Raw genomic sequence first — 27,818 nt, forward strand, 5'->3', positions numbered from 1 at the left:
ATTTGAAATCAAAGCCCTGCCATTGGTTTATTATCTTTGTTGACATTGATTTACAAAGGCATGAGATTTCTGCCCAAAGAAGGGTATTAGCCAATAAGGTGAGCAACACATGCTAATGGGGGCAAAAGACTAAAATTTCAACGTAAAACATCATTGGGTTATTACTGGCTGTTGTTCTTTTGGGCTTTTCCTCTTTCTTTAGCCATTGGTTACTCACATGCCTTCACTATTGACGGTTGAGAGAGAAAGAGAATTATAAATTTGTCCATATATTCAAACTTATATTTGATTTATAAATTGTGAATGTAAAAATGTAATTTTATTATTTTGAATTATAGCATCAATTAATTTGTTTATTTTAGGAGTTAGATTTCATTTTACTTTCTAATAAAAAATAGATAAATTAATTTCTATACATTAAATTAAAAAGTAATTTTATCATTTTTGTTAAAAAAAACATCTATTTATATCGTTAAAAGCTGACGTGATTGATAGAATAATCAGTCAGTAAGACATATATATATTTAAATTGTAGATAGAAAACTTGGCTATTGAATACCCAAAGCAACGAATCAATCCCACCCATTTTAAGATTGGGTTTGGTTTTCTTTGATTCTAACTTTGAAAAACTTTCTTTACCATTGGTGATGATTTTGTTGAAAGAAGTGAGCAACGGAAAAAGAGAAGAAGAAAATACTGAGATTTCATTCATTCAGTTACATCCGTTGAATCTACTTTATTTGCAACATTAAGAATAAGAAAGAAAAAAAAACTCTTATCCCTATCTTCTACTCATCTTTTTACATATACGATTTAATTACTAATATATTTGTTGGGTCGTTAATTCAGTTAAACTCATGGTCGCAGGTTAAGACTTCATAGAGTCTACATCATATGTCTAGAAGCCACCACCACCATCACCGGTCCAAGCCAAAAAGTTTGTCCTTGTTGTTTGGTCTTTGGCATAAATTCTTGACTTTTAAAAGAAACCGGGTACCAAAATAATACTAATTATAATAAGAGTCAGTCGCCTTCCCCCCAGCATGACCCCATACGAGGGAGGGAAGAGATTAATATATATTTATTAATAATCTCTTCAACAAACCCGACCTTTCCTTTTAATGAAACGAAAAGGTCAGACTCAAATTTGCAGACAAATCTTTCTCCATTAAAAGGGTAGTTTGTTCTTGACTTGACCTTCCTTCTCCCTGTTTTCAAATCTTTAAAAACTGTACCTGTCGTAAAACGTTTTTAAGTTGCCTCAACATTTAATTTTGGTTGTCTTTGAAACCGTTTTTGGTCGGTTCTTTCAAGTTTTAAGACAGTTTGATTATCTGGGAAGTAGTTTCTAGACTTGGGTATTTTTTCCTTTTCCTTTTGATTTAAAATTTCCTGTCACTGAATTTGGTCTGTTTTGGGAAATTTGGAGGGATTTCAAATCCATCATCAAGCAGCCATCTGTCAGTGAGGTTTTTTTTTTCTTTTCTCTTGTTGGCAGTTTTAATGGTGAAGAAAGATTAAGGTGGTTGCATTGGTAGTTGGGATTTTTTCAGGTTTGGCTTCACGAGAAAATTTTGGGAGGGGTTTTTCACAAGAAAGTGTGAAGGGGAAAGTTCTGTTTCTGATTACTCTTTAACTGCTGCACCGATTGTTATAAAGACAGGGAGAGATCTACCAGTGTTTGCATCTTTTGTTTCCTCTTCTTACATGTCCTTACTGTGTTTTCACCATGAATAATTCTGGGTTAGCTGTTGAAGTCTCAAAGGATAGAAATGGAACTGATCAGATTCTTCTTCGGAATCCTCGTGGGGCATCTGCAAAGGTCACAATCTTCTTTTTTTTTATCTTTATTTTCTAGTCTTTTTCATAATTTTAAGGTATCAGGAATATTGAACTTTTAAAACCTAGCATATGCTTGATTCTATTTGTCATTTAATCTAACTACGGTTTTGGGGTTAAATAGTTGTATTGTTTGTCTGAAATTTATTCAGGTTAGCTTGCATGGAGGACAGGTTCTTTCATGGAGGACTGACCGAGGTGAAGAATTGCTGTTCACAAGCAGCAAGGTAAACATTAACATCTGATGTCTTAAGCCATAGTGTTTGTATTATGCTCTCCTTTGGTGTCTTAAGCCATGGTGTTTATATGGTAGGCAATTTTCAAGCCACCATATGCTGTTCGAGGAGGAATACCTATATGTTTCCCACAGGTATTTAGGATTCAATGTTTATTTGCATCAGTTTTGTATCAGTCTATATGCATCTGGTTGACGATGATTTTGTCTTTCAAATTTGTTAGTTTGGTCAGCGAGGATCGCTCGAGCAACACGGATTTGCCCGGAACAGGACTTGGATCATTGATGAGAATCCGCCACCATTGCATGCAAATGATGCCTGTGGCAAGGCCTGTATCGATTTACTGCTAAAGCCATCGGAAGATGATTTGAAGATCTGGCCACACAGGTGAGGTCTTAATCTGCCATGAATCATCAGAAACTGCTATCAAATATTAAGAAGAGTTATCTGCTATAAAAACTTCTTTATTTGTGATTAATGCATATTGATGATTGGTTTTTAACCGTTCCCAGTTTTGAGTTTCGTCTTCGGGTAAATTTGACTGCGGATGGAAATCTTAGCTTGATATCACGTATCCGGAATATCAATTGCAAGCCTTTCAGTTTCTCAATTGCTTATCACACATATTTCTCCATATCTGATATCAGGTACATATTTATCTACCTTTCAAGTCCTTTGATCATCACTCCATAAAAGTTTACTCTTATGGTAAAGAAAGTAAATGGATATATTTTCTTGTATGCTAATTAACAGTGAAGTGAGGGTAGAGGGATTGGAGACTCTTGACTATCTTGACAACCTATACCAAAGGGAGCGCTTCACTGAACAAGGAGACGCCTTAACATTTGAATCCGAGGTAAAGCTTAGACCCTCCTTTAGATGGAAAAGCTTTTCAGTTCTTGGAACCCTCAAAGCGTAGCCAGCCATTTGGTTGATAAAATATCATGCTAATTAATGAGTCCACGAGCATTATGGTTGAATACATGTTTAAGGCTTAATTGTTGCTTCTCAATTTGCAGGTGGACAGAGTTTATCTTGGTTCAAGAGATGCCATTGCAATATTCGACCACGAAAGAAAACGGACCTTTTTCATAAAGAAAGAAGGCCTTCCAGATGTTGGTAAGCTTTTAAAACCTAGCATGACATATTCATAAACTCAATGCAACCTGAAAACACCGGCCTTGATGTAAAGTTCCTTTTGCATTTCTTCAGGTGTTTGGAATCCATGGGAGAAGAAATCTAAAGCCATGGTTGATTTTGGGGATGAAGAATACAAACAGATGCTTTGTGTGAATGGGGCAGCAGTTGAAAACCAATAACATTGAAGCCAGGTGAGGAATGGACTGGCCGTCTGGAGCTTTCGGTTGTCCCTTCAAGTTAAGGACAGCAAATAATACAAAATAAAACCCCCTTAGTTCAACCATTGAATCTGTTTATTTTGTATTCAATTATTTATGATACTAAGGTAAATAATAAGAGATTTGATCACTCTCTGTGCCCCCTAGTGATCGTGGAACTGTAAATTCCTGTAAGTTGGAGATATGTTTTAGTGTTTCTCCATAATAGCAGTGGCATTAGTTGTTTTTTTTAACTACTAAACATCTGTGTTAACGGTCAATGTTGCAAAAAGAAATGATAAGAAATAGATTTGTTTAGTCTCTGTATGTATTTAATATTTGCATCACTTGTATGCATTAACTGTAAAAGGCATGATATAAAGATTGAAAAAATTGACGGCCTGGCAAGCTACTCTTTTATCAGAGCCAGGTTTCGATCCTGGGACCTGTGGGCCATGGGCCCACCACGCTTCCGCTGCGCCACTTTGATGATTAGAAGAAATTTGAAAACTTAAATATTAAGTCATTAAACACTAGGCCACTCATTTCTTCATTCCTCTTTGCCCTTCGGTTCTATGCACCATAGTGTTAGGTCAATGTGTTCAAGATCTAGACGATGCATCCACTTGTGAGGGTGTAGTGCTTGTCCCTTTGAGGCTATATCTAGTTATAAAACGGCTTTTTTTTTTTAGGGTGGAGGTGTCTTGCAATGGCATAGTCTTCCCCAATCGAAGGTTGACATACCGGTTGGCTTGGAAAATGGTCTTCTAGCCATGGTACTTTAGGTATTGTACCAATTGGTATGTACCTATTTGGGTTACATGTTTGTTTTCCTTTGAAGATAATATCGATTAGATATTATTCTCCGCTTTTAAGCTCTCTTTTGTCAATATATGAGTTATTTTATTGCTTGATTCGTATACATACATGACCCTACACTATTTGATTAAAACTTTTGACATTTTCAATGTAGGCACTATCACACTGATTAGTAATCTATCCTCTTCTTTTATATTTAACTATACCATTGTCAATGTTATCATCAATTTTAATCACATCTCTTTTATTGCTTTCAAAATATTTTTCTTATATAAGGCACTAAAAAAAACCTTAGGAAATGACTACAATTCATAACTTTGCACGGATATGATTGCCAAGTATTGAAACTTGGAAGACCATGGTAGGAAATTGGACAATCAAATACCGTCCATGCATCGCCCGAAGATGATCAAACAAAACCATAGTGTAGTCTTCTTCTCATTGGAAATTTGCCCCAAAAGAAAAAGAAAAATCATTTTCCAGACCAATTAATCGGAAAGTCTAGTTAGGCTTTTAATCACATAGCCCCTAGTATTGAAACTTATCTTCCTCCCTAATAATGTGTAAACCTAAAATTAATTTTTGTTTTCCTCTTTTACTTGTGTGTCCTCCCGACTGTCCCTATGCGGGTGGAACGTTTCAACTCGGCATAAACCACCCAAGGTGCTTCATTTTATTCCTTAACCATCTATTCCTCATTCTTACTTGCTTCATTGTGTGTTTATGCCTTTCTATTTAAATTTAATTGTACAAGAATTTGTAAACTAATTTTTAATTCGATTCTTGGACAATCCTAAAGTAAAAAAAAAAAGAAAAAGAAAAAGCATATCCATTAAGAAGATGCAGCACCTATTAAGATTGAAATTTACAGCAAGCCTTTAATATTTTACCCTTTCATCTACGGTCAAGTAGTTTGCATAATGGATCATTGGCGACACTGGCTAAAGTTTTTCTTAATACTATAACTTTTGCTTGCCATGGTTTACTGGTATTTGGATGTAGAGTTGTGTTCTAACATTTGTTTTGATTCTGTAGGTTTTTCTCTCAATCTCTTCATTGTTAAAGGATCCAAATCCCAATGACCCGTTGGTTCCGCGGATTGCCGACATGTACAATACCGACGGACCAAGTCCGAGTCAACTGCTCGGAGTTGGACCCAGATGTTTGCTATTGGTTAATGTGCTGCTATGCATGTAGTAGCAGGGCTTCATTCCATGTGGCCCAACTCACTATCTTTTCTTTGTATACTACAAAAAAGAACAGTAACGGGTTAAGGTTTGGATATTAGCTAACTGTTTGAATTCCCTTAACGGGTTAAGGGTTAGGTTTGTCCAACAACCTAAAAATACAATTGATACAACGCACAACAGACGAATAATTGAAAGAAAATTCAGATAAAATTACGCATAACATATACATATAGAATGATCCAAAACATTTCGATGATAAGATTTTAACTCAAACTTTTTTTAAGTGTACCAAAACCTCATCAAAATATATTTAAATAAAAAGACTACATATTTTTAAAATGGAAAGCTATATATAATAAAGTTTTCATATTAAAAAAATGACTCAACATATATTTTTAAGGAAAATGGATAGACTCAATATATTTAAATAAATAAGAAAAGGCAATAGGGACATGGATAACCCAGAAAGTAATAAGTCAAATCATGCATGCATCAACCCTTGCATAGTTATTGATATTTGGTTGGAGACTTAAAATTAAAGAAAAAGAAAAAGAAGAGAGAGAGAGAGCTTACTATTATTATTGTACTTCTTTCATATTTTAACAAAACAACATTTTAATTGTAGTTATTTAATAAAAAGCATATAAACAACTCCATTCTTCTTTCACAATTCACACAGGGCAACATAGAAAATATATATGTAAGTTTTAAGACCAAGCCAGATCATGTCCAAAGGTGGTTGCATGTGTTAGTTCCCAAGTTGACTAATTAAGAAAGATAAATCTTTAATTAATAATAAATCCAGAAACTGTAAGATTGTCTCTAATGAAGATGAGTTACAGGATTCAAATATCCATTAATAACAGGGTGGAAATTTTAGAAGGGCTCTTGAAAGGGTTGGAGAATCTCCTGATAGATCTTCCTAATTATGGTAGCGCAGGTTCGATTTCTACTCTCTTCTTTCGCTTTCTTTCGCCCCATTGCATCATTGTTTCTGTTAAATGTGCCAAACGAGTTATATTTTCCCAATGCAAATGAAAGAAAGGATTGGGTATTTTACTAGGAAAAGGCATTGATACGGTCACTTGCGGGTGGGGTATTCCATCTAACACTTGTTTTTACTTCCCATTTATTAACGATGGAATAAGGTCCTGTTCATGGAGACATGTTTCATTGGCAAGCAACTATCATGGGTCCTTCGGGTAGTCCATAAGCTGGTGGAGTGTTTCTAGACACACTTCATCTCCATCAGGACTATCCATTTAACCACCTACGTGTCGGGATAAGGTCAAAAAATTTTAAGAGAAGGTTGGAGATAATAAATAATAATATTTTTAATAAATAAAAATAAAAAATTAAAATTTATTTGAATTGCATTCTTTGGTCATTGATCTCATTAAAATTATCAATTATTTCGTTCACATTAAATTTTTTACAATTTCTTTCTCAATGTAGACAACTAAAAAACTTCTCAAAAAATCATTAATTTCCATCTTGCTACTAAGTTGAGTCTTCACAATCTTCCCAATAAAAAAAGTACGTTCTATGGATGCAGTTAAAACTGTAAGAGTTAATATAAGACAAATTAATCTATCAACGAATAGGTACTTAATTGACTTTTCACTCTCAACTAAGCTTCTACAATGTTCAAAACGTGTTGATATTTTTCTCAAATTAGGATGCTTACATACATCAAGTTCATAATGCTTAACTCATATGGGAGATGTTTTTTTCTCTTGTTGAGAAAAATCCTTAGGATAGAACTTATTTACAAAATATAAATTTTATTAACATAAAATAACTTGAAAAACTCTTTGGGATCTAAAGTTGTAGTAAGAGAGAGAAGCTCGAAATTGTTAAATTTGCTATTCAATTCTTGCAACTGAGTATCTATTGTGGCAAAAAGTATATCCACTCGATAATGATGCTCCACTGTAACATCTTCTTTCTTGTTACGACTACGACCCACAATGTATTGATCATTCATATATATATGGAAAATCCAACTCCCAAGTTTCAAAAAAAGATATCATATTTTTCAACAACTCATCCCATCCATCATCTCTTAGCTTTTGAAATAAATATTTTGTTGTCGAAACTAAATTCATGACGTTGAATAGATCTTGAGAACGACGTTGCAAAACTTGACAAAAAATATCAATAATCCCCAAAACCTCCTTCATCATATGCAAAATAAAAATAAACTTAAAAGACCTCAATCTATTATACGTGCTATAAGCTTCTCATCATTGAGAATAGTTAGGAGTGATATTTTTTAGATTTTCAAAAATTGTGGTAGTTGTATTATACATCTTTTGTAAACTAGTAACTGAATTTAAATGAGCACTCTTTTAAGTATTACCAAGACGCAAAATGGCAATCTGATTCATACCTATTCCAATTGCCAATCTGAGAATAGTTATTTTAGATGCTTGCGCTTTTTGTAATTCATCATGCCGTTTGGAAGAAGAAGAAGCAAATTAGCAATATCAAACGAGTCTTTAAAAAATTGATACACTTCTACCACTTCTTTAGCTGCTGCAACCAATGCTAACTAAAGACGATGAGCAAAACAGTGAACATAATAAGTATATCGACAATCATTCAAAACCACAGCTTGCAAACCATTAAATTTCCCACACATATTGCTTGCTCCATCATAGCCTTGATCTCAGATATTTTGTATGTCAAAACTATATTACAAGAGAACATTAAAAATCTCATTTTTCAAAGTCAATGATGCAGTATCTTTAACATAAACTATATAAAAAAATTATTTTTTTTATCAATCCTTGTTTATCAACAACTCTCAAAATAATTGCCATTTGCTCTTTTTTGACTCGTCTCTTGCTTTATCCGCAATAATGCATAACTTTTTGTCACCAATTTCTTCACGAATTGCATTACAAACTCTACTAACATAAATTTGCAATATCTCTTTTTGTATTGTTGAAGAAGTAAAAGTAGCATTTTGTGAAGCACTTTTCAAAACATCTTCAACTTTCTCATCATAAGATGTTAATAGTGATAACAATTCAAGAAATTTCCTGCAATATTTTGTTCTTAAGTTTTCATTATGACCTCTAAAAGCATACCCTTGAAACGTCAACCATCAAACGACATTTATACTAGTTCACAGATGTAGACTATTAGCAAAAGTTGTCGTGTTGTTTGTCTATCAAGTGATACTTTAATTTATTGAGCTCAATTCATTAAATGTGCATAAACTCGTTGTGCATTGTTATGCAGTGAATTCAAATCTTTTCCCATATGTGTTAAAAAAGCACAATTGCATTCATCGTGTATTTTTTCCCAATTACTAAAGCCACTATGAGTAATTGTAGTTAATCCAAAATCATTACTTGGATTGCTATTAAAAAGAAAACAAGACAAACAAAATACTGAATCTTTAAGAGGTAAATATTCTAACCAGGAAAATTGTTTAAACCATGATGGTTGAAAATAAATAGGATATTTTTTTTTGAATTAGAAGCAAGAGATTCTGAAAGAATAGGTTGATACAGTTCAGCCTTAATATAAGTTTTTTGAATTTCATCACACATATTAATTGAATACTCGTATATTTACTTACGTAACTTAGGATCACGTTCTAAATTAGACAAATCAAATGCCTCATATTCACCTTTGGGAACTTTAGAAGGACGAGCATCAGAGTTTAAAAGAACAAACGATGAATGTGGTACCTCAATTTGTGGTGCTTTTGAAGTTGATTGTGTTGTCTCTATACTTTTCTTTTTAAGAAACGAATCAATTGTTTACGACTTCATAACTACAATATCTTAAAAGATAAAAAAAAAACTTAATAACTATAAACTTGAAATTACAAAAAAAAATGATAGTAAAAAGATGAAAAAGAAAAACCTTAATAGATGAATCCTATGTCACGTTTGAAGGACAAATTCGGTTTTGATAATAGTAGGCGTTAATAACAATAATAAAAAAGGGCTTCTTTTTTATGAGGTAACAAATTGAATTTCAACCTTAATTCATAGTTAATGTTAGATTGAAAATTGACCAATTATCATTCAAAAAAAGAAAGTGGCTCTAATGTTTAAATTGTAATGACCCAAAATTTACAGACATCGAAAAAAGTACATTATCGAGCCTCCGTCTTAGTAAACCGAATTCTTAAATATTTATTAGAAGTAATTATTAGTCCTATACCGAATCCGTACGTTTAGATCGAGTATAGAGGTGTTACATTTATTGGTATCAGAGCTTAAGTTTTTTGATTTTTGGGTAAAGAATGAGTCTAGAAGTACATGTCATATAGAATATATCGATGTGATGAGATGTGATGTAATATCCCGAATTAAGGCCTAATCGGAATAGTGGTTTCGTGACCACAAATCCGAGATAGAAATAATTATTTTATAATTATTTTGAGGTTTATGATATGATTGCATTATTGTGTGAAAATTTCGTGAAGAAATTTTTGGCATAACGAGTTTAATTTAAAGTTAGGGACTAAATCGAATAAGTTGCAAAACTTGCATTCTAGAAGTTTTCTGTAATGAACCGAAAGTTACGGTATCGAAAATTGAGTCTTGAGTACTGTTTCCGTGAAATTAATTCATGAATATTTATTAGAAATATTTATGAATTATAGTTGAATGGTTATTTAGTGTTTAATTAAGTGAAGTAGCTTGAATTTAGTTTAAAGGACTAAATTGCATACGGTATAAAAGTTTAATTATAGATTAAAGATTAATAAAGGGACTAATCTAGCAATTGGACCCTAAGTGACATGTGTGTGTTAATATTGAATAACATGTGTAATAGTTGGTAAAGATATTAAATGTGTTAAAGTAGTTTTTCTTATAGATTAAGTTATTTTATTAGAATAATATTTAATTATTAATATTATTATATTGAATATAGATTTATGAGTAAGTTAAAAAAAAAAAGAGAAAGAAAGAAAGATAGAAAAGTTACAGAGAGCAAACGTGAGAAAGAAAGAAGGAAAGAAAGAAAGAAATAGAAAAGGAAAATTTGAGGATTAAGGCCCTAAAGTTTAATTGGTAAGTTGTTTTAGCTCATTTTCTTATGATTTTTATGTTTATGGATGCCTAATTCAAAGTTCTACATGTATGAGGTTAAAATGAAGAAAAATAGAAAATTTTTAGATATTGATTTAGTTGAATAAATTGAGGTTTTATGGGTTAAATTGATAGAAATTGAAGTTAGAAGTGAAAATTGAGTGATTTATTAAAAGAATTCTAAGTTAAGTTTAAATAGGGATTAAGTTGAATAGAGCTCAAAATTTATGTTTTATAATGAATTTTATGAGTTAGAAATTGTTAATGAGTTGATTAAAAGAGAATATGAAGCTTAAGTTAAAGAAAAAAAGATTAGTAATGGAAAAAGGACGAAATTGGAATTTTTGTAAAAGTTTGATAGAAAGTGAAAAATGTGTTTTATGAATTAGTATATTGATGATTTTTAATTGTATGATTGTTAGTAGCAAACGTAGCACCGGATACGTCATCAAAGAAGGGAAAAGAGAAAGTGAACGAAGATATCGATTAAATTCGATAAATAGTGGTTTGTATTTCTATAAACTGAGCTTAATCGTTATTGCTATATTTGATATTGATATTGTATGAAAATGTGAATGAGGTAAGTATTTTTACCATATTGAAATGAATGTGATTTTGAATACCCTATTAACAGTGTCGGGCTAGTCGGATATAGTTGACATGTCATAGGAATTGGAAGTATTGGGATATTCCGACATTGAGTCGATGAGACACTATGTGTCGACTACTGTTAAAGTTCCGGATTTGTTCCGATGAAGTACTTTGTGTACTATAATGTTAAAGTTCCGGATTTGTTCCAATGAAGCACTATGTGCTTATCCCGGAGTGTGGGTTGGATCCGTGTATCCGTTAGTATCCGAGTTATGTTAATAAGGGTAAATAAAGTAAAGATTATTAAAGTACTGATTGATATTGAATAATAGCAATAATGTGTTTGAATTACCATATTTTAAAGTTGATTAAGCTATTGTTTATAGAAATACCACTGAGAGTATTCTCAGCGTACGGTTTGTTTCCGTGCGCAGGCTAGGTACGAAAGTATAAGAACTCAGCATACAAGCCGATCCCCGAACTCAAATTGGTGAAGTTTCTATCTTTTTGGAAAACGACATTGTACCTAGGATGTCTTTTGGTCATTTTGAAAGTATCTAAGTTGTTAAGTGATATTTTGGTATGTTTTGTAAATGTTACCAAAACCTTAAGTATGGTATGTTTTGATATGTTAGTGAAGAGTAATAAGAGGAATTGTTGGTAAATGTTGTAGAGAGAAGAAATGAAGATGTTATAAACTTAGTTATCAACATTTTATACTAAAACAGATTTGGACAGTAACAGTAGTCCGACTTTGAAAATATACAAAAAAATAGTATAAAGTGAATTAGATGATGAATAAAATATTTAATTGAAGCTTAATGAATCTATTTTTATATGGAAGAAACAAAATAGGTAAAAGAGTTGTGTTTTATGAGATATTTACGTTTTGGTGAAACAGGGTTAGAACAATTTCTGGATTCCCTGTTCTGACTTTAGAAATTCACCATAAATTGTGTATTAAGAATTAGGACTCAAACTTTATTTGTATGGATTCCTTATTGAGTTTATTTTTAATTGAAACAAATGGCATAGTCATTGGATTTCTGTATAGGAAGAAATTTGATTCGTAGTGCACAAGGGTCAGAGTAGCCGAACCCTGAAACAGGGGAGACTTTTTCTAATAAACTGTACTAATTGGCCTGACCAAAAATTCTAGAAAAAAATTAGTAAGTAGATATATGAGTCTAGTTTTAGGAAAAATTTACGGAATTGGATTTCGAGTTTCGTAACTCGAGATATGATTTTTTTAGCGACTGTGACGCAGATGGATAGTTTACTACGAAAACTGTTTAAGTGCTAAGATAAGTTTTGTAATGTCTCCTGCTTGACTCCGGCAACGGTCTCGGGTAGGGGGACGTTACATTTTCAGTATGAAATTGCTTTGAAATATTAATTAGGAGGTCTTAAATGGTAATTTGGCCAATTTTAAATTCATGGACAAAATTAGGACATGGAAGGAATTTTTGGAAAGTTTAGTAGTAAGGGCATTTTGGTCATTTAGATATTAAACGAAATAAAAATAGGAAAAATAACCCAAAATGATCATCTTCTCCATATTGTTCTGCCGATTTTTGCTCTCCTCCATAGCTGGGGTTTCTTCAACTTTCAAACTTCATAGTAAGTGATTTCAAGCCCTGTTTTTAATGATTTTTATGTTTTTGAAATCCCGGTAGCTCGATTTGGCTTATGTTAACAATAATTCAACCTATGGTTCATATTTGGAAAAATACCCATAGGTGAAATTTGTGTATTTTGGTGTTTTATGACAGAATATGAGGTTTTAAATTTTGTTAGACAACTTGTGCTACTCGATTTTGAGTAAAAACGAGTAAAAAGGCTTAATCGGTAAAAATATTTAGTAGTCATAAATACATGTTAGAATGAGAATTTGATGTTGCCATAGAAGGGAAAAATGATCAGAATGTCATAAAACATAATAATAAGGGATGAAGTTTAATTCCCGAGCCTAGGGGCAAAAGTGTAATTATGCAAAAGTTTAGGGGAAAAATGGTAATTTTGCCAAAGTTCGTATTAATGACTGTTTTAATGAATGTATGTATTAAATAAGATTAATTTAGTATTATAGATCAAGAGAAACGAGATTCAAGTCGTGATCGAAGGAAAAACAAAGTTTACGAGGAATAGGCTCGATTGTTAAAAATTTTGTACCGAGGTAAGTTCATGTGTAAATAAGGTAGCATAATTGTTATTTTTAAGTTATTGATGTTAAATATATGATATGCTTATTTTTATCATGAAATATATGCTTTGTGGTTATTTTCGAATAAAATGCAAATTAAGTGTATTATTTGTTAAATATAAAGTGCTACCGAGTATTGGTTTCGGTATTTTACGGAAGATGGCAAGGAGATGTGTTCGAGGAAAATCCCGTTTGAACCTTAGGAATAGATTAGGATACAAGTGACATGTCACTAGGATGGTTGAACATCCGAACTCGTTGAGTTGAGTCCGAGTTCACTTATGGATGTGAAATGTCCGAACTCGTTGAGTTGAGTCCGAGCTCACTTATGGGCGGGTTACATGGTAGCTTGGCTACAAATGTGGCACTTATGTGCAAATTATCCATGTATCCGAGTTATATTCCGATGTGTTCAACGGGTAAAATTTCTAGTGAAATGGAAGAACACTTAAGATGCAGGTGACGTATTAGTAAGTATTGTGAAATGGACATTTTGGACAGGTATGTAGTTAACCTTCGGGTTGAAAATAGATACAACAACGATAAAGGTGGTAAGATGATTAATGATGTTTATAAATGTGATATATGTTTTGGTGATACCATGCTAAGGTTGTTTGGTATAATTGTATTGTTATGTTACTTGTTATTTGCATATGACTTACTAAGCATTTATGCTTACTCCCTCCTTTTCATTCACTGTAGTTTTGAACAAGCCGGCTTAGGAATCGGGACAGGTCGAAGGTTCGATCATACTATCCGAAGGACTCTTTTTGGTAAATGGCTTGTAAAACTTAAGTATGGCATGTATAGCAATACACCTATTTTCTGTAAATAATTTTGTGATATGGCCATGATTTGGTTGAGAAAATGCTTAATAATGATAAGTCATGGAAAATGCTGAGTTAGATCATGTTTGATGTCATGGAAGTTTAATATGTTATCTAGATCATAAAAACTCATGAAAAGACGAAATTTGCCATAAACAGAATATTGCAGCAACACTGACATGAGTTTGAAAATTTACTAAAAATCATAGAAATTGAATTTTGTGGTGGATTAAATATGAAATTGAAGCCTAGTATGTCTAGTTTCATATAAAACAAATGAAAAAAGTAAAGGAATTATATGTTATAAGATATGTGAATTTTAGTGAAACAGGGCCAGAGCGATTTCTGGATCCCCTGTTCCAACTTTAGAAATTTACCATAAATTGTACAAAAATAATTAGGTGGTGTATTTTATATTCTTGGAATCCTTATTGAGTCTAGTTTTGGAATAAATAAATGTCATAGTCATATAAACTTTTCACAGAGAGAAATATGGTTCGTAGTAAACAGAGGTCAGTCCAGTCAAGTCCTGAAACATGGGTAACTTTAACTAATAAACTATATTAATTGGCCCAACCAAAAATTCTAGAAAAAAATTAGTAAATAGATATATGAGTCTAGATTTAAGGAATATTTACGGATCTTGATTTCGAGTTTCTTAACTCAAGATATGATTTTTCTTGTAACTGTGACGCAGGTAGCTAGAAAGCTGTGAATGTAGAAATAAATGATTCAAAGTTCTTAATTCGATAAATTATGTTCGGTAACACCTCAAGCTCGACTCCGGCGACGGTCTCGGGCGTGGGGGCGTTACATGTTATATTAATATTAAAAGTATTGATAAATTAGACAATATGAATTGTTACTAATAAGGAAATGATTTTGAATTAGTTAGTAATGACTAAAGAGGGAAACAGATAAATATTGAAATTTGATAAAAACTTATTTTGTCATAGATATTGGAAGAAATGGCGGTAAATTTGATATTGCCTGATAAGATAACAACTTCAGCGCAGAGGGAGGAAGTTGATAGGATGATAAGAAAAGTACAAGATTATAGAATGAAACCAGAAGAAGACATTGTTCAATATCTTATTACTATAAATTGAAAGATGCAAGAAGTGTTATGGAAGGCTCATGAACTGATTAGAAAGAATAAGGTGCAATACTTGACCCTTAGAGGGACATTAATAGAACGAGATCATTAAATGATTTTAGATTAACTTTGAAAGACATTGGTACCGCAAACTTATTGGAATATAGTTATATGCTACGTGAAGTTTATAATCTCTGAGGGAGCAAGGAAAATAGCGAGACAAAGAGTAGGTTTACGAAAGTTGAATGGGAAGCAAAGTGTCTTTGACATGCCATGGATGGAAAAATTAGTTGTTAGGAAATTACCAAGAGAATTTTTAAATTCAATACCCGTTATAAAGATGGCAGATAAAGAAGATCCTAAGGAATTTCCAAATTGGATCGTAGAAGATGAATTTGAAGAGAACTTCGAACCTGATATAGAGAATTTTCCAGGGGAAGATATAGAACCGGAAATGGAAGAAGACGCATAAATGAATTTAAGTAGTTAAAAGTAAAAGTTAGGGACTAGTGAATTTGAAGGAAAATGAGCATATATGTATATATATAGTTGTACAAGTATAGAATGAGAACTTAGAAAGCTAAAGCTTTTGAATGAAAAGTTTGGTATATTAATATAAGGTTAGTCTTTTGGAAATAAAAAAGATAATAGAAATATGAGAAGTAGAATAGAATAATAATATTTTCCAATTATGAAGATTAGAAAATGAATTTTTTCTTTTAAGAAAGAAGTATAGAAAGAAATAAAGACCTTAGTTAAATAAATAATCAATATTAATAAGAGAACAAGAGAAAATAGAGGTTTTTGAATGAAAAGAATATAATAAGTCTAAGAGATTGATGCTATATAATATTAAGATAAGTTGTAGTTAAGAAGCATAGTATTTTTGGTTAAGAAAAAAGTGAAAATTATCAACGGTATATTTTTAAGGTATAAATTCTAGTGAGAAGATGAATTGGAGACTTTCTTGAAAAAGTACAAAAAGAAGAAAAGAGGAAAGAATTAGGTAAAAGAGTTATGATAAGTTCAAATTCCTCACGTTCAACTAAGAAAAGTAAAGAAGCTTGAGAATCTGTACTTGTTTACAAACAAGAAGAGCAAGATAAAATAGGATCTCAGGGCATGACCAAGGCAAATATTAAAGGTTTAAGGAAAAGAATTATTCGACCTTATGATAAATGCGAAAAATCTCATTAAAGTGAATAATGGATGTTTTCTGGAAGATGTTATAAATATGGCTATAAGAGACATGGAATAAAGGATCATTTAGAATTATTGGGAAAATCAAGGAATAGTTAGTAATGGGTATTGATAAGAGGATAAATTGAATTTAAATATATATATAGTTGAATAGTAAAAAGAGAACGTATTATTCGGGAAATAAGAAGTGATAAAGTGATATTAATGTCTGAGAATAGAAAAAAGGTTTATAAGGAGAAGAAATAGTGAAAAGTTGGAGGATCTAGAAAAGATTTTAAGATCTAATGGTGAATGAGTATAACAAAGTTGTGAATAGATAAGCATGTGCTTGTAGTAAAATAATTTAAAGTTGTGAATAAGTAAATGCTATTTAGTTTTGTATAGAGATCTAAAAGATAATTCTTAGAGATAAGAATGAAAAGATACATTAAGAATAAAAGGAGTGTTCTTTAGAAATTTAAAATTATGGAATAATAATATTTACAATATGAGTGAGAAGTGAAGAAATTTGTGGGCTAATAACTAGTTTAATATAGAGATTTGAAAGATAAATAGAAATTTTAGAATCATGAAAGTGATAAAGGAGAAAAGATAGAATTTAAAATTTATGATAGAAGATGTGAGTGAAAATATAGAGAAATACTTGTGATAAAAAAAATCAAAATAGATTATAGAAGATAAGAATAGAATTGACCATGAAAAATAGTGTAAGTATTTTAGAGAGCATAAAAAGGTAGCAAAATGATTTTAAGAATTAGTAAACAAAGAGTGATTTAAAGTGCGAAAAGAAGAAGAAAAATGAATATGCAAAGTTGTAAATTGTGTAATAAAAGAGGCAAACTTTGGAAAGAACAGTTACCTCAAGAAGACTATTGGCAGTGGCTAGGCCAATAGATTTCTAAGAGGTTTGGATTAAGAGTAATAACTCTGATCCATAACTGGAATAATCATTGTTTGCCTCAAAAAGAGAAAGAAAAGAAAGGAAATAAAAATGAAAATATAAAAGTATAACAAAGTAGAGCTTAAAAAAATGTTAAAAAGAATAGTATCGTGATTTGTATGAGATAGTTGTGATAAGAATAATAATAAAAACAAATGAAAAGAAAGGATAGAGAATGAATATAAATGATAAGCTAGGTAAATATGTGTAACACCTCCTAACCCCAAACCGTTACCGGAACGAGGTTATGAGGCATTACCGGACATATCAGACAACTTACTAATAATTTACAATTAATATAACTTTTATGGTATAATATAATAATTGAGTCCCTATCTTGAACTCTCAAAGTTCAAGCACGTGTTAAAAGTAGAACGGAACTTGTTCGAATATTCTGAATTTTTTTTTTTATAAAAATTTCGGTCTGCTTATTTTTACCTAAAACCTTCTGCAAATTCAAACTAAAACAACCAGCACCAATTTTTCACATTCATATAACTAATATTTATATCATTAACATAATTTCAACTTAATAACTATCATAGCATCATTCAAAATTGATTAAAAACTTCATTCATTTAACAACTTAATGTTCATGTATCAAAATATCATATACTTTTCTTACCATTTCATTTAACCATCTAAATCTTATAATTCAACCTTCACTACCCAAAGTAATATGCATATTCAAGTGACTATATAACATCTATGTACATGCCACCTTTACCCAAAAGAAAAATATACATCACCAAATTTGTGTTGGAGTCGGGAATGTTCTGGATGCTGAACCGGGACACTTGACTTCTACTAACCTGCGCACGGAAACAACCGTACGCTGAGTATGGATATACTCAGTGATATTACCATAATTCAAATTATATCAACAATAGTAAAAACATAAATATTAAAATACCTAACAATTAATGTCATATGTACTAATTCATAAATCAATGTATTTTCTCAAACTTAAATTTATATCACTTATGAATATACATTTCATACTTTTCTCTTATTATCACAATTCCAATTTCAATTCGTAATTCAATTTATTTTTCTCGTTTCAATGCCTCAAATTCACATTTCAAATTTTCACCCTATTAACGTAACTCGGACTTTGGCGGATACACGGATCCAACCAAACATACCAATATGGCACCCAGTGCCTCATCGGATAGTTCGAAGTAATAGTTGACACCCAGTGTCTCATCGACCTAGCCGAAGTAAAGTTGGTACCCAGTACCTCATCGAATCTATCCGAAGAAATATAGTGACACCCAGTGTCTCATCGACTCGAGGTCGAAGTATCCCTGAACACTTCCAATCCTATGGCATGCCAACTATATCCGACTCAGCCCGACTAGTTAATAGGGTATTCAATTCACTTTCTCAATCCTATATCACTTTCAATTCACAATTCAAATCACCAATCATTTTTCAATCAATACGCTTTTCAAATAATTACATCTTCCATAATTCACTTATTCAATTCAATTTGATTCAATTTGCATCACTTTCATTTTCACTCAATATTCATATCAATTTCACATACTTACCTCAAGTCTTACTTACCATACATAACAATAAAAAAAATTCAGCAATCAATAATAATTAAAATTCGAATTATAGTAATACACACCGTAATTCTCCCATTTTAGTACACGATGACTTTCTCCTTTCCTTTCGATGCTGATGCTTCAGGTTCTTTGTTGGCTACGAAAATAATAATTTATAATCATCAATACAACATGATTCAATTTAATTCATGAGCCTAAACATGCAAATTTAACCATTTTTAATGTATATATATAATTTCACCATTAAGCTGTCTACTTGAGTCATTGTTACTAAATTATTTCTATCTTGAGCTACGAAACTCCAAATTAATATCCGTAAATTTTCCTTAAAACTAGACTCATATATCTTCTAATCATAAAATTTCCAGAATTTTTGGTCTAGCCATTTAATACAGTTTATTCGTTAAATACTAACCTGTTATTTCATTTGACAGTTCTGACCTCTCTCTACTAAAACTAAATTATCTCATTGTACAGAACTCGAATAAGGTTCTTGTTTATTTATTTTGAAACTAGATTCATTAAGGAGTTCACATATATAAATTACACTCCATAATAATTTTTGTACAATTTTTAATGATTTTCCAAAGTTAAAACAGGGCATCTCGAAATCACCCCGAACCAGTATTACAAAATTTCAAATATCTCTTGATTCATCAATTAATTGCTTACACTGTTTCTACTATAAGAAACTAGACTCAATAAGCTTTAATCCCATATTTTGTTCATCCTCTAGTTCAATTTATAAAATTTTTAGTGAATTTTCAAAGTCAGACCATTGCTACTTCCCAAAACTGTTTTGATGAAAAATGTTAATAACCAAATTTATAACACCAATTCACACCTTATTCCTATTCAAATTTCATTTAAACTCAAATTTAACTATTAAATCTTCAACATATTTTCTTAATTCCGAATTTCCCTCAATCTAGTCCCTAAAACACAAAACTTATAGCTTACTTTGCAATTCAATCCTTATATCTATTCTAACTTGAATTTCGTTCAATTAAACCCCTATTTCATCATTTTATTCAACATGAACTTTGTTTAAAAACCTAAGAACTTCCAAACTAACAACTTAATTTCATCAAAAACTTGTTTTAAGACTTCTAAAACATCAAAATTATGAGAAAAGGACTTGATTGAGCTTACCAATTAACTCCAAGCTTCATAAACCTTATTTCCCCTTTTCTTTCTTCTTTCCTTTCTTTCTCCCCTGTTCTTCTCTGTTTCGTTTGCTTTCATTCTGTTTCTTTTAACTTATTTGTTTCTTTTATATAATATAATATAATATAATATAATATACTTAATTATTAAATAAATATATATTTTTTAATCAATAAAATCTTTGATATTTTCCACGTTAAACCGCCTCAGCTATAGGAAATGGTTTAATTTCCTCTTAAGTCCTTCTAATTTTTCTTTAATCTATAATTAAACTTTTACTCTTATTCAATTTAATCTTTTTACTAATTACTCTAAATTTACTTAATTAAAACCTAATTAAACACACTACTAGACTCATAAATATTTTTAATAATTATTTTCGAACTTATTTCACTAAGACGGAGGCCCAATAACACACTTTTCTGGTGCCCACGGATTTTGGGTTGTTACAATATGTACAGAAAGGAACTATAGAATTATAAAGATGATTTTAGGAAAATTAAATGAAGAAAAGACTTTTAGTTAAGCGAAAAGAAAAGAAATAAGAAATCAATTGAATAAAAAGGAAATATAGGATTATAAGAATAACTCCAAAGGTAATCTACTAAAGGTTTTCGATTCTTATGAAAAGAATTTTGTCATTTATAATGATACTCCTTGAGCTGTTTTAGTTGTGTTTTAATGCAAGACTGGAAGTGATTGTTTATGCATTTTGTCAACCAAAAATGCATGAACACAATTATTTGACACACTATTTAGAACTAGCTGTTATGGTTTTTGCTCTAAAGACTTGAATACACTATTTGTATAGTGAAAATATTATATTCATACCGATCATAAGAGTTTCAAATATTTTCTATCTAAAAAAAAAGTTAAATTTAAGACAGCGTTGTTAGATAGAGCTTTTGAAAAAAAATTATTGTGTTATTGATTATTACCCTGATAAAGCTAATATTGTTATAGCTGATGCATTAAGTAGGAAAACAGCAATTGAATTGCGAACAATGTTTACTCAACTTAGTATCAATGATAATGAAAGTTTATTGGTTGAATTAAAAATCAAATTGGTGATGTTGAATAGATTAAGTCAGCACAGTTAAAAGATGGCAAATTGGTGAAGTGAAAGAGATAAGAAACAAACAGATTCCTTTAGCGAAAGTATTATGGAAAAGTCATTGTAAGACCCGAATTTTGCCCAGCCCATAGGGAAACCAAAATCAAACACAAAAATTAAACAGTCCATCAAATAGGTTTGGTTTACAAGCCCAAAATTTTACAACGGCCCGATAGGGCCAAATTTTTAGGGTTTCAAAAACCCTAAGTTCCCCTTTTGCACAGCAGCCCCACGCCGCAACCCCCACGTCGGCACTCCACGCACAATCCCCGTGTGCCTCGCTCCATGTTTGCGCTTATACTCCATGCCCCTCGTTCTCCACAACTTCACGGCCTGCAAGTTGGACAAGGAAGCAGCAGAAACTGCTTGTATTTTGGCTATAAAGCCTTTGATTTTTAATTGTAAAGGGGTTTTTCTTTTTTTTTGAAATACAAAAGATACCAAAAAAGAGAGTAAAGAGCAGCCAAGAAAATATTTCTAAGGTGGTTATTTTATCATTTTCTTTTCCCGTTCTTTTGCTTGATTTTTATTTCCATTCAAATCCGAAAATACGAAATAAAAGGGGAAAAGGTGAGTACCTCTCGATTCGCTTCGCAAGAGGGGTTCTTCGGCCCTCTGTTGGTCGTCACGGAGGCGAATGAAGGCTTGGTGTTGGCCTTGTTTGTGGCTGGAAGAAAGAGGACAGTGGGGAGAAGAAAGAGTTTAGGGTTTTTTAGAAAAAAGAAATCAAAGTCAAAGTTTTTTTAGCAAAAAAAAAAAGACTTTAAACCTAGCTTTTGTTTTTAATAATAAAATAAATGGTTGTTAAAAGCAGTAGCATTTTGGAAAGGCCTGCGTGTTGACCCAATTCACAGGCTGGGTCCACGCACTTTCATTTTAAAGGGGAAATTTTTGCTTCCAGGCCTTCCCATTCGCGCCAGTTTTGAATTAACTCCTATTTGCACCTTATTTATTTTATTAATTTTTCCCTATAATTTACGCGTTGATTGTGATCTGGTCTACGCCCAGGTGCTGAGTTTTGGAGATTTGGATCATTTCCGTTTTTGGTCCTTGAGAATTTGTGCGCATTGAATTGTGGTCCCTAGTTTTAATTTGACGTTCTATTTATTCATTAATTATCTCTTTAAGTTTGGTTTATTTCAATTGAGTTTTTTTTACATGTATAATTCATTATTTCTTAAATTTATTTGGTACTCAATTTTTAAAAATTTATTTTAATATACTTTTTAGGTTACCTAAATAATTTTCTACTCTATATTTATTTGTTTAAATTATAAAAATATTATTGTAAAATTCTATATTATGTAGTGTTGTTTTAAAATTCTTTGTATAATATTTAGTTAAAATACCTTTATATATTATTATACATATATATAATTTATGATAAAATTATCTTTATTCCATGTACATTATTGTTCTCGTATTATTTTATGTAAGTATTTTCTTAAATTTTATATATATATATTTTAAATTTATTTATGTATAATTTGGTTCTCTTTAAAGGATTATTGTATATTTTATTTATTTTAGTATCTTGGTATATATCAGGGCAAATTACCAATAAAAGTCCCGTTTTTTTAAATTTACCGAAATGGGCCAGGTCAGAAATTATTAACCGGAATGGGCTACTTTTTACAAAACGCGTCCACGTCAGCGCGTTGTCAGGGGAAAAAGCAGGAAAACGCTTCCTCAACACATATCTGTTGAACAAATGCAAATGGTAAGTGTTAAATTTAATATTTAAATATTATTTAAGATTTCTGTCATTTATGCAAATTTAAATAATTTTTATTTTATTATTTCTTATAAAAGTCTGTAGATCGGATATTGCAATGCTATGTCCGTAACATGACTAGTCCTCCATCACAGTTGATAGAGGATTACCTACGAGAAGCGGGTTTTTGGCACGTGGCGATGATAGGCCGGGGGTGCAAGTTGGACCCGAAACTTATTAGTGCGTTGATAAAAAGGTGGAGACCCAAGACGCACACATTTCATCTTCCATGTGGAGAGTGCACTATCACTTTGGAAGACGTGCATTTGTAATTAGGATTGCCGGTGGACGGGGACGCAGTCACTTGGTCCGTTCATTCTGCTGATTGGGGAGCGATATGCTACGAGCTTTTGGGTGTTATTCCGGACAATATTAACGGAGGTCGGATTGAGATGGGCTGGTTACGAGACACATTTCCGGAGCCGGATGATGATTCTACCGAACTAGAAAAAATTCGATATGCTCGAGCATACATTCTTCAAATAATTGGAGATTATCTGATATCGGACTTGTCACGAAACCTTGTACATCTGAGATGGCTGCTGAAACTCGTTGATTTTAGAGCAGCTGGTGAATTTAGTTGGGAGTCTGCCGTGTTGGCAACACTGTACCGGGAGATGTGCGGGGTTACGCGACCGAATAAAGCGAAAATCAGAGGTTACTTGTCACTACTGCAATCATGGGCACGGTTTCAATAACATCCCCCTACCCGAGACCGTCGTCGGAGTCGAGCAAGAGACATTACAAAACTTAACTTAGCACTTAAACAGTTTTCGTAGTAAACTATCCATCTGCGTCACAGTCGCTAAAAAAAATATCTCGAGTTACAAAACTTGAAATCTAAATCCGTAAATTTTCCCTGAAACTAGACTCATATATCTACTTACTAATTTTTTTCCTAGAATTTTTGGTCAGGCCAATTAGTACAGTTTATTAGAAAAAGTCTCCCCTGTTTCAGGGTTCAGCTACTCTGACCCTTGTGCACTACGAATCAAATTTCTTCCTGTACAGAAATCCAATGACTATTCCATTTTTTCAATTAAAAATAGACTCAATAAGGAATCCATACAAATAAAGTTTGAGTCCTAATTCTTAATACACAATTTATGGTGAATTTCTAAAGTTAGAACAGGGAATCTAGAAATTATTCTAACCCTGTTTCACCAAAACGTAAATATCTCATAAAATACAACTCTTTTACCTATTTTATTTCTTCCATATAAAAATAGATTCATTAAGCTTCAATTACAAATTTTATTCATTGTCTAATTCACTTTATACTATTTTTGGTATATTTTCAAAGTTGGACTACCGCTACTGTCCAAATCTGTTTTAGTATAAAATGTTGATAACTAAGTTTATAACATCTTCATTTCTTCTCTCTACAATATTTACCAACACTTCCTCTTATTACTCTTCACTAACATATCAAAACATACCATACTTATGGTTTTGGTAACATTTACAAAACATACCAAAATATCACTTAACAACTTAGATACTTTCTGTTGACACCATTTTTGGATGAAAACGGGGTCGACTTGGGTTTTTAAAAATAAAAACGAAAATGGGAGTCGCCACCAATCTTTTTTTGATGAGGTGTGATCGGGTCACCTCGTAAAACGGTTGTTTTTAATAAACGATTTGATTTTATTAAAACAACGAGTTTGGTCTACGAAATCCAAAACGGGTTCGGGAGTCGGTTACGCACGAGGAAGGATTAGCACCCTCAACACGCCCAAAATTGGTGCCTTAGTTGATTATTTAATGTCTTTATGTCGAAAATTAAAAACTCGAAAAGAATTTAAAAATACGATCCTTCTTTATATTGCGTTATTTTAAAAAAAAATTACTTGGATAAATCAAAATGAAAAATGCCTTCTTATCTCGAATTAACAAGATGTCACCTCCAGTAAGTTAGGACACGACACCTTGTATATTTTTTTTTAGAGTAAGCTTGCCTTTTATTTTTTATTTAAACCTCATTTATTTTAATTTTAAAAGGATATTCGATTACTTAGAATCAACGAGAAAAATCGAAGCTCAGTAAGTTAGGGCGCGATTTTCTCGAATTTTCTAAATACGGAATATTGCCTTTACTTTCGAAAAATCCTCATATCGAGAAAACCACGTGTCATATCCAATGCGTTAGGACACAACATATTGAAATCCCGATAATGAGTTTTTATTTTTGTTTTGTATTAAAGAGCATTCTCGAGTATTTAGATTCAACAGAAAATTAGAACCCGGCACGTTAGGGCCCAATTCTCTCGAAGATCCCAAGTATCGAGTATTGCCTTTATTTCCAAAATTTTCCTTTTTTACGAATTTGGGTAAAAATTGACGTAACGTTTGAAATAGCGTATGGAAAAAGGGTTGTGTTGATGGAATGACAATTTACAACAAGGAGAAACAATTTATCAAACAATGGGGTACGCAAATGAATTATCATAGCATGGAAATATGAATAAACGAAATAATACACCTAACGACAACAATTACACGACACATTGAATGCAAATGCTGATAATCAAAGTAAACAAAACGAACAATATATAAGAGTCAATTTAAAGAAAATAATAGCTCCAAATAAATGATGTGCAAAGGCATTTCAAAAAATAAAAAAACAATTCAAATAAATAGAATATATATAAAAATAAATAACAATGAAAACAAAAAAAAAAATAAAACACTTTTTAAAATATATATATATATGTACATAAAAATTTTGAAAGATATTCATATAAGTTTATAAGAAATAATATATATATAAAATAAGAATAAAAATAAATTTAGTATAAAACATCTTTAAATAAATAATAAATATAAAAACTTAAAATAAGTAATGATAGCAGAACATATTTTAAAAATAAATAAATTAAATATGTCGGGGATGTGGTTGAAACGGAATTAAAAGATCGGGCCTTAAACTGCAAATACATGAAACAGGTTGCTAGGGGCTGAAATAAAAGGCGCTGAGGACATGGGGGACCGATTGCGCAATATTCCCCGTCCCTGATGCGCGTTGGTCTGTACAGGACCAGATTGAATCAAACGCCAAATTATGTGGCCAAAATTAAATGAAAGGAAAGGCTGCCTTGAATCTGCAGTAGGATTGGAGGGACCAAAGGCGCAAATTATCCATTAGGGCAATAATGCGCAGGTCTTCCTCCCTTAAACGGCGTCGTTTTATCCTATCATTTAAACCCCAAAAATCTGTCACCTGCAACCACATTTTTTTTAACCCTAAAAAACAAACCCTCATGCTCTCAACTCCCTCTTCTCTGCTCAGCCAACGGCCTCCCAAGACCTCCGTCGCGCCACCAACGTGGTCGGCGACCGGTGCCGGAAAGTGGTCCCATTAGCCCCTGCTTCATGGTATCCTCGAAAGCCAAAGCTCTCTCATCCCACGGGAGTCAAAACAAAGGAGGTTCACGACCTCTTGGACCCGATTCGGGCGACGGGGGAGAGATCCTCTGACGGCGCAACCACGGCCACCCGGTGAGTTCCCCTCCCCTTTATTTTTGCTTTTTGATTTTTAGTTACTTGAAATAGATTTGCAAAAGAAAAAAATATAAAATAAAATAAGATAAGATAAAACAAATAAGTAAGAGAAAACAAAGAGGAAATTGCAAGGATTCAACCTTTGAAAACTCTATTCTATTTTGATTTCTTGATGTGTATTCGTTTTTACAAGAAAAAAAATCCCCTAATAATAGTGAGATTTTCGGTTTTTATAACCGAATCAAAGTTATTATTTTTCCTCTTTTACATTGTTTTTTCTTTGTTGTTGCGCCTGCTTCTTGGCTTTGCAGGTGACCGTGGCCGACAGTGGTGGCAGAAGCGTGTGAGTAGAGGCATGGGCTGGAGGCGTGGCAGACGAGGAGGTGGAGCGGCACACATGCGGCGCTTGGAGGCTAGGGTTTCCTTTGATAGCTGAAATTTTTGTTTAAGTTTTGTGGGTTAGGGTTTTCCTAATTTTGGGCCAGATTTTGGGCTTGGGATTTTATTTTGGATTTTATTATTTGGGTTATTTTGTTGGTATGGGCCCGGGCAAAAATGGGCTTTTACACTTTCAAAATGACCAAAAGACATCCTAGGTACAATGACATTTTCCAAAAAGATAGAAACTTCACCAATTTGAGTTTGGGGATCGACTTGTATGCTGAGTCCTTATACTTTCGTACCTAGCTTGCGCACGAAAACAAGCCGTACGCTGAGAATACTCTCAGTGGTATTTCTATAAACAATAGCTTAATCAACTTTAAAACATGGTAATTCAAACACATTATTGCTATTATTCAGTATCAATCAGTACTTTAATAACCTTTACTTTATTTACCCTTATTAACATAACTCGGACACTGACGGATACACGGACCCAACCCACACTCCGGGATAAGCACACAGTGCTTCATCGGAATAAATCCGGAACTTTAACATTATAGTACACAAAGTACTTCATCGGAACAAATCCGAAACTTTAACAGTAGTCGACACATAGTGTCTCATCGACTCAATGTCGGAATATCCCAATACTTCCAATTCCTATGACATGTCAACTATATCCGACTAGCCCGACACTATTAATAGGGTATTCAAAATCACATTCATTTCAATATCGTAAAAATACTTACCTCATTCACATTTTCATACAATATAAATATCAAATATAGCAATAACGATTAACCTCGATTTATAGAAATACAAACCACTATTTATCGAATTTAATCGATATTTTCGTTCACATTCTCTTTTCCCTTCTTTGATGACGTATCCGGTGCTACGTTTGCTACTAACAATCATACAATTAAAAATCATCAATATATTAATTCATAAAACACATTTTCA

The 27,818-nt window shown here is 32.1% G+C and overlaps 1 protein-coding gene and 1 long non-coding RNA gene across 2 annotated transcripts; one reads left to right on the forward strand and one right to left on the reverse strand.

The window, feature by feature from the left end:
• Positions 1-1,018: 1,018 nt before the first annotated feature.
• On the forward strand, positions 1,019-3,730 carry LOC107947102 (putative glucose-6-phosphate 1-epimerase). The gene is given in 9 exon segments (XM_016881659.2): positions 1,019-1,822; positions 1,992-2,066; positions 2,153-2,209; positions 2,299-2,462; positions 2,588-2,722; positions 2,829-2,931; positions 3,095-3,194; positions 3,288-3,383; positions 3,386-3,730. Coding segments are annotated over 9 exon segments (894 nt in total). The 5' UTR covers positions 1,019-1,729; the 3' UTR covers positions 3,457-3,730.
• A 17,478-nt stretch (positions 3,731-21,208) lies between these two features.
• On the reverse strand, positions 21,209-22,175 carry LOC107947103 (uncharacterized). The gene is made up of 2 exons (XR_001697056.2): positions 21,772-22,175; positions 21,209-21,526 (listed from the first exon to the last, which is right to left on the reverse strand). It is a non-coding gene; the product is annotated as an uncharacterized lncRNA (long non-coding RNA).
• Between the last annotated feature and the right edge of the window lie 5,643 nt (positions 22,176-27,818).

Source organism: Gossypium hirsutum, chromosome A12, assembly GCF_007990345.1.
Source record: "Gossypium hirsutum isolate 1008001.06 chromosome A12, Gossypium_hirsutum_v2.1, whole genome shotgun sequence".
NCBI lineage: Eukaryota > Viridiplantae > Streptophyta > Magnoliopsida > Malvales > Malvaceae > Gossypium > Gossypium hirsutum.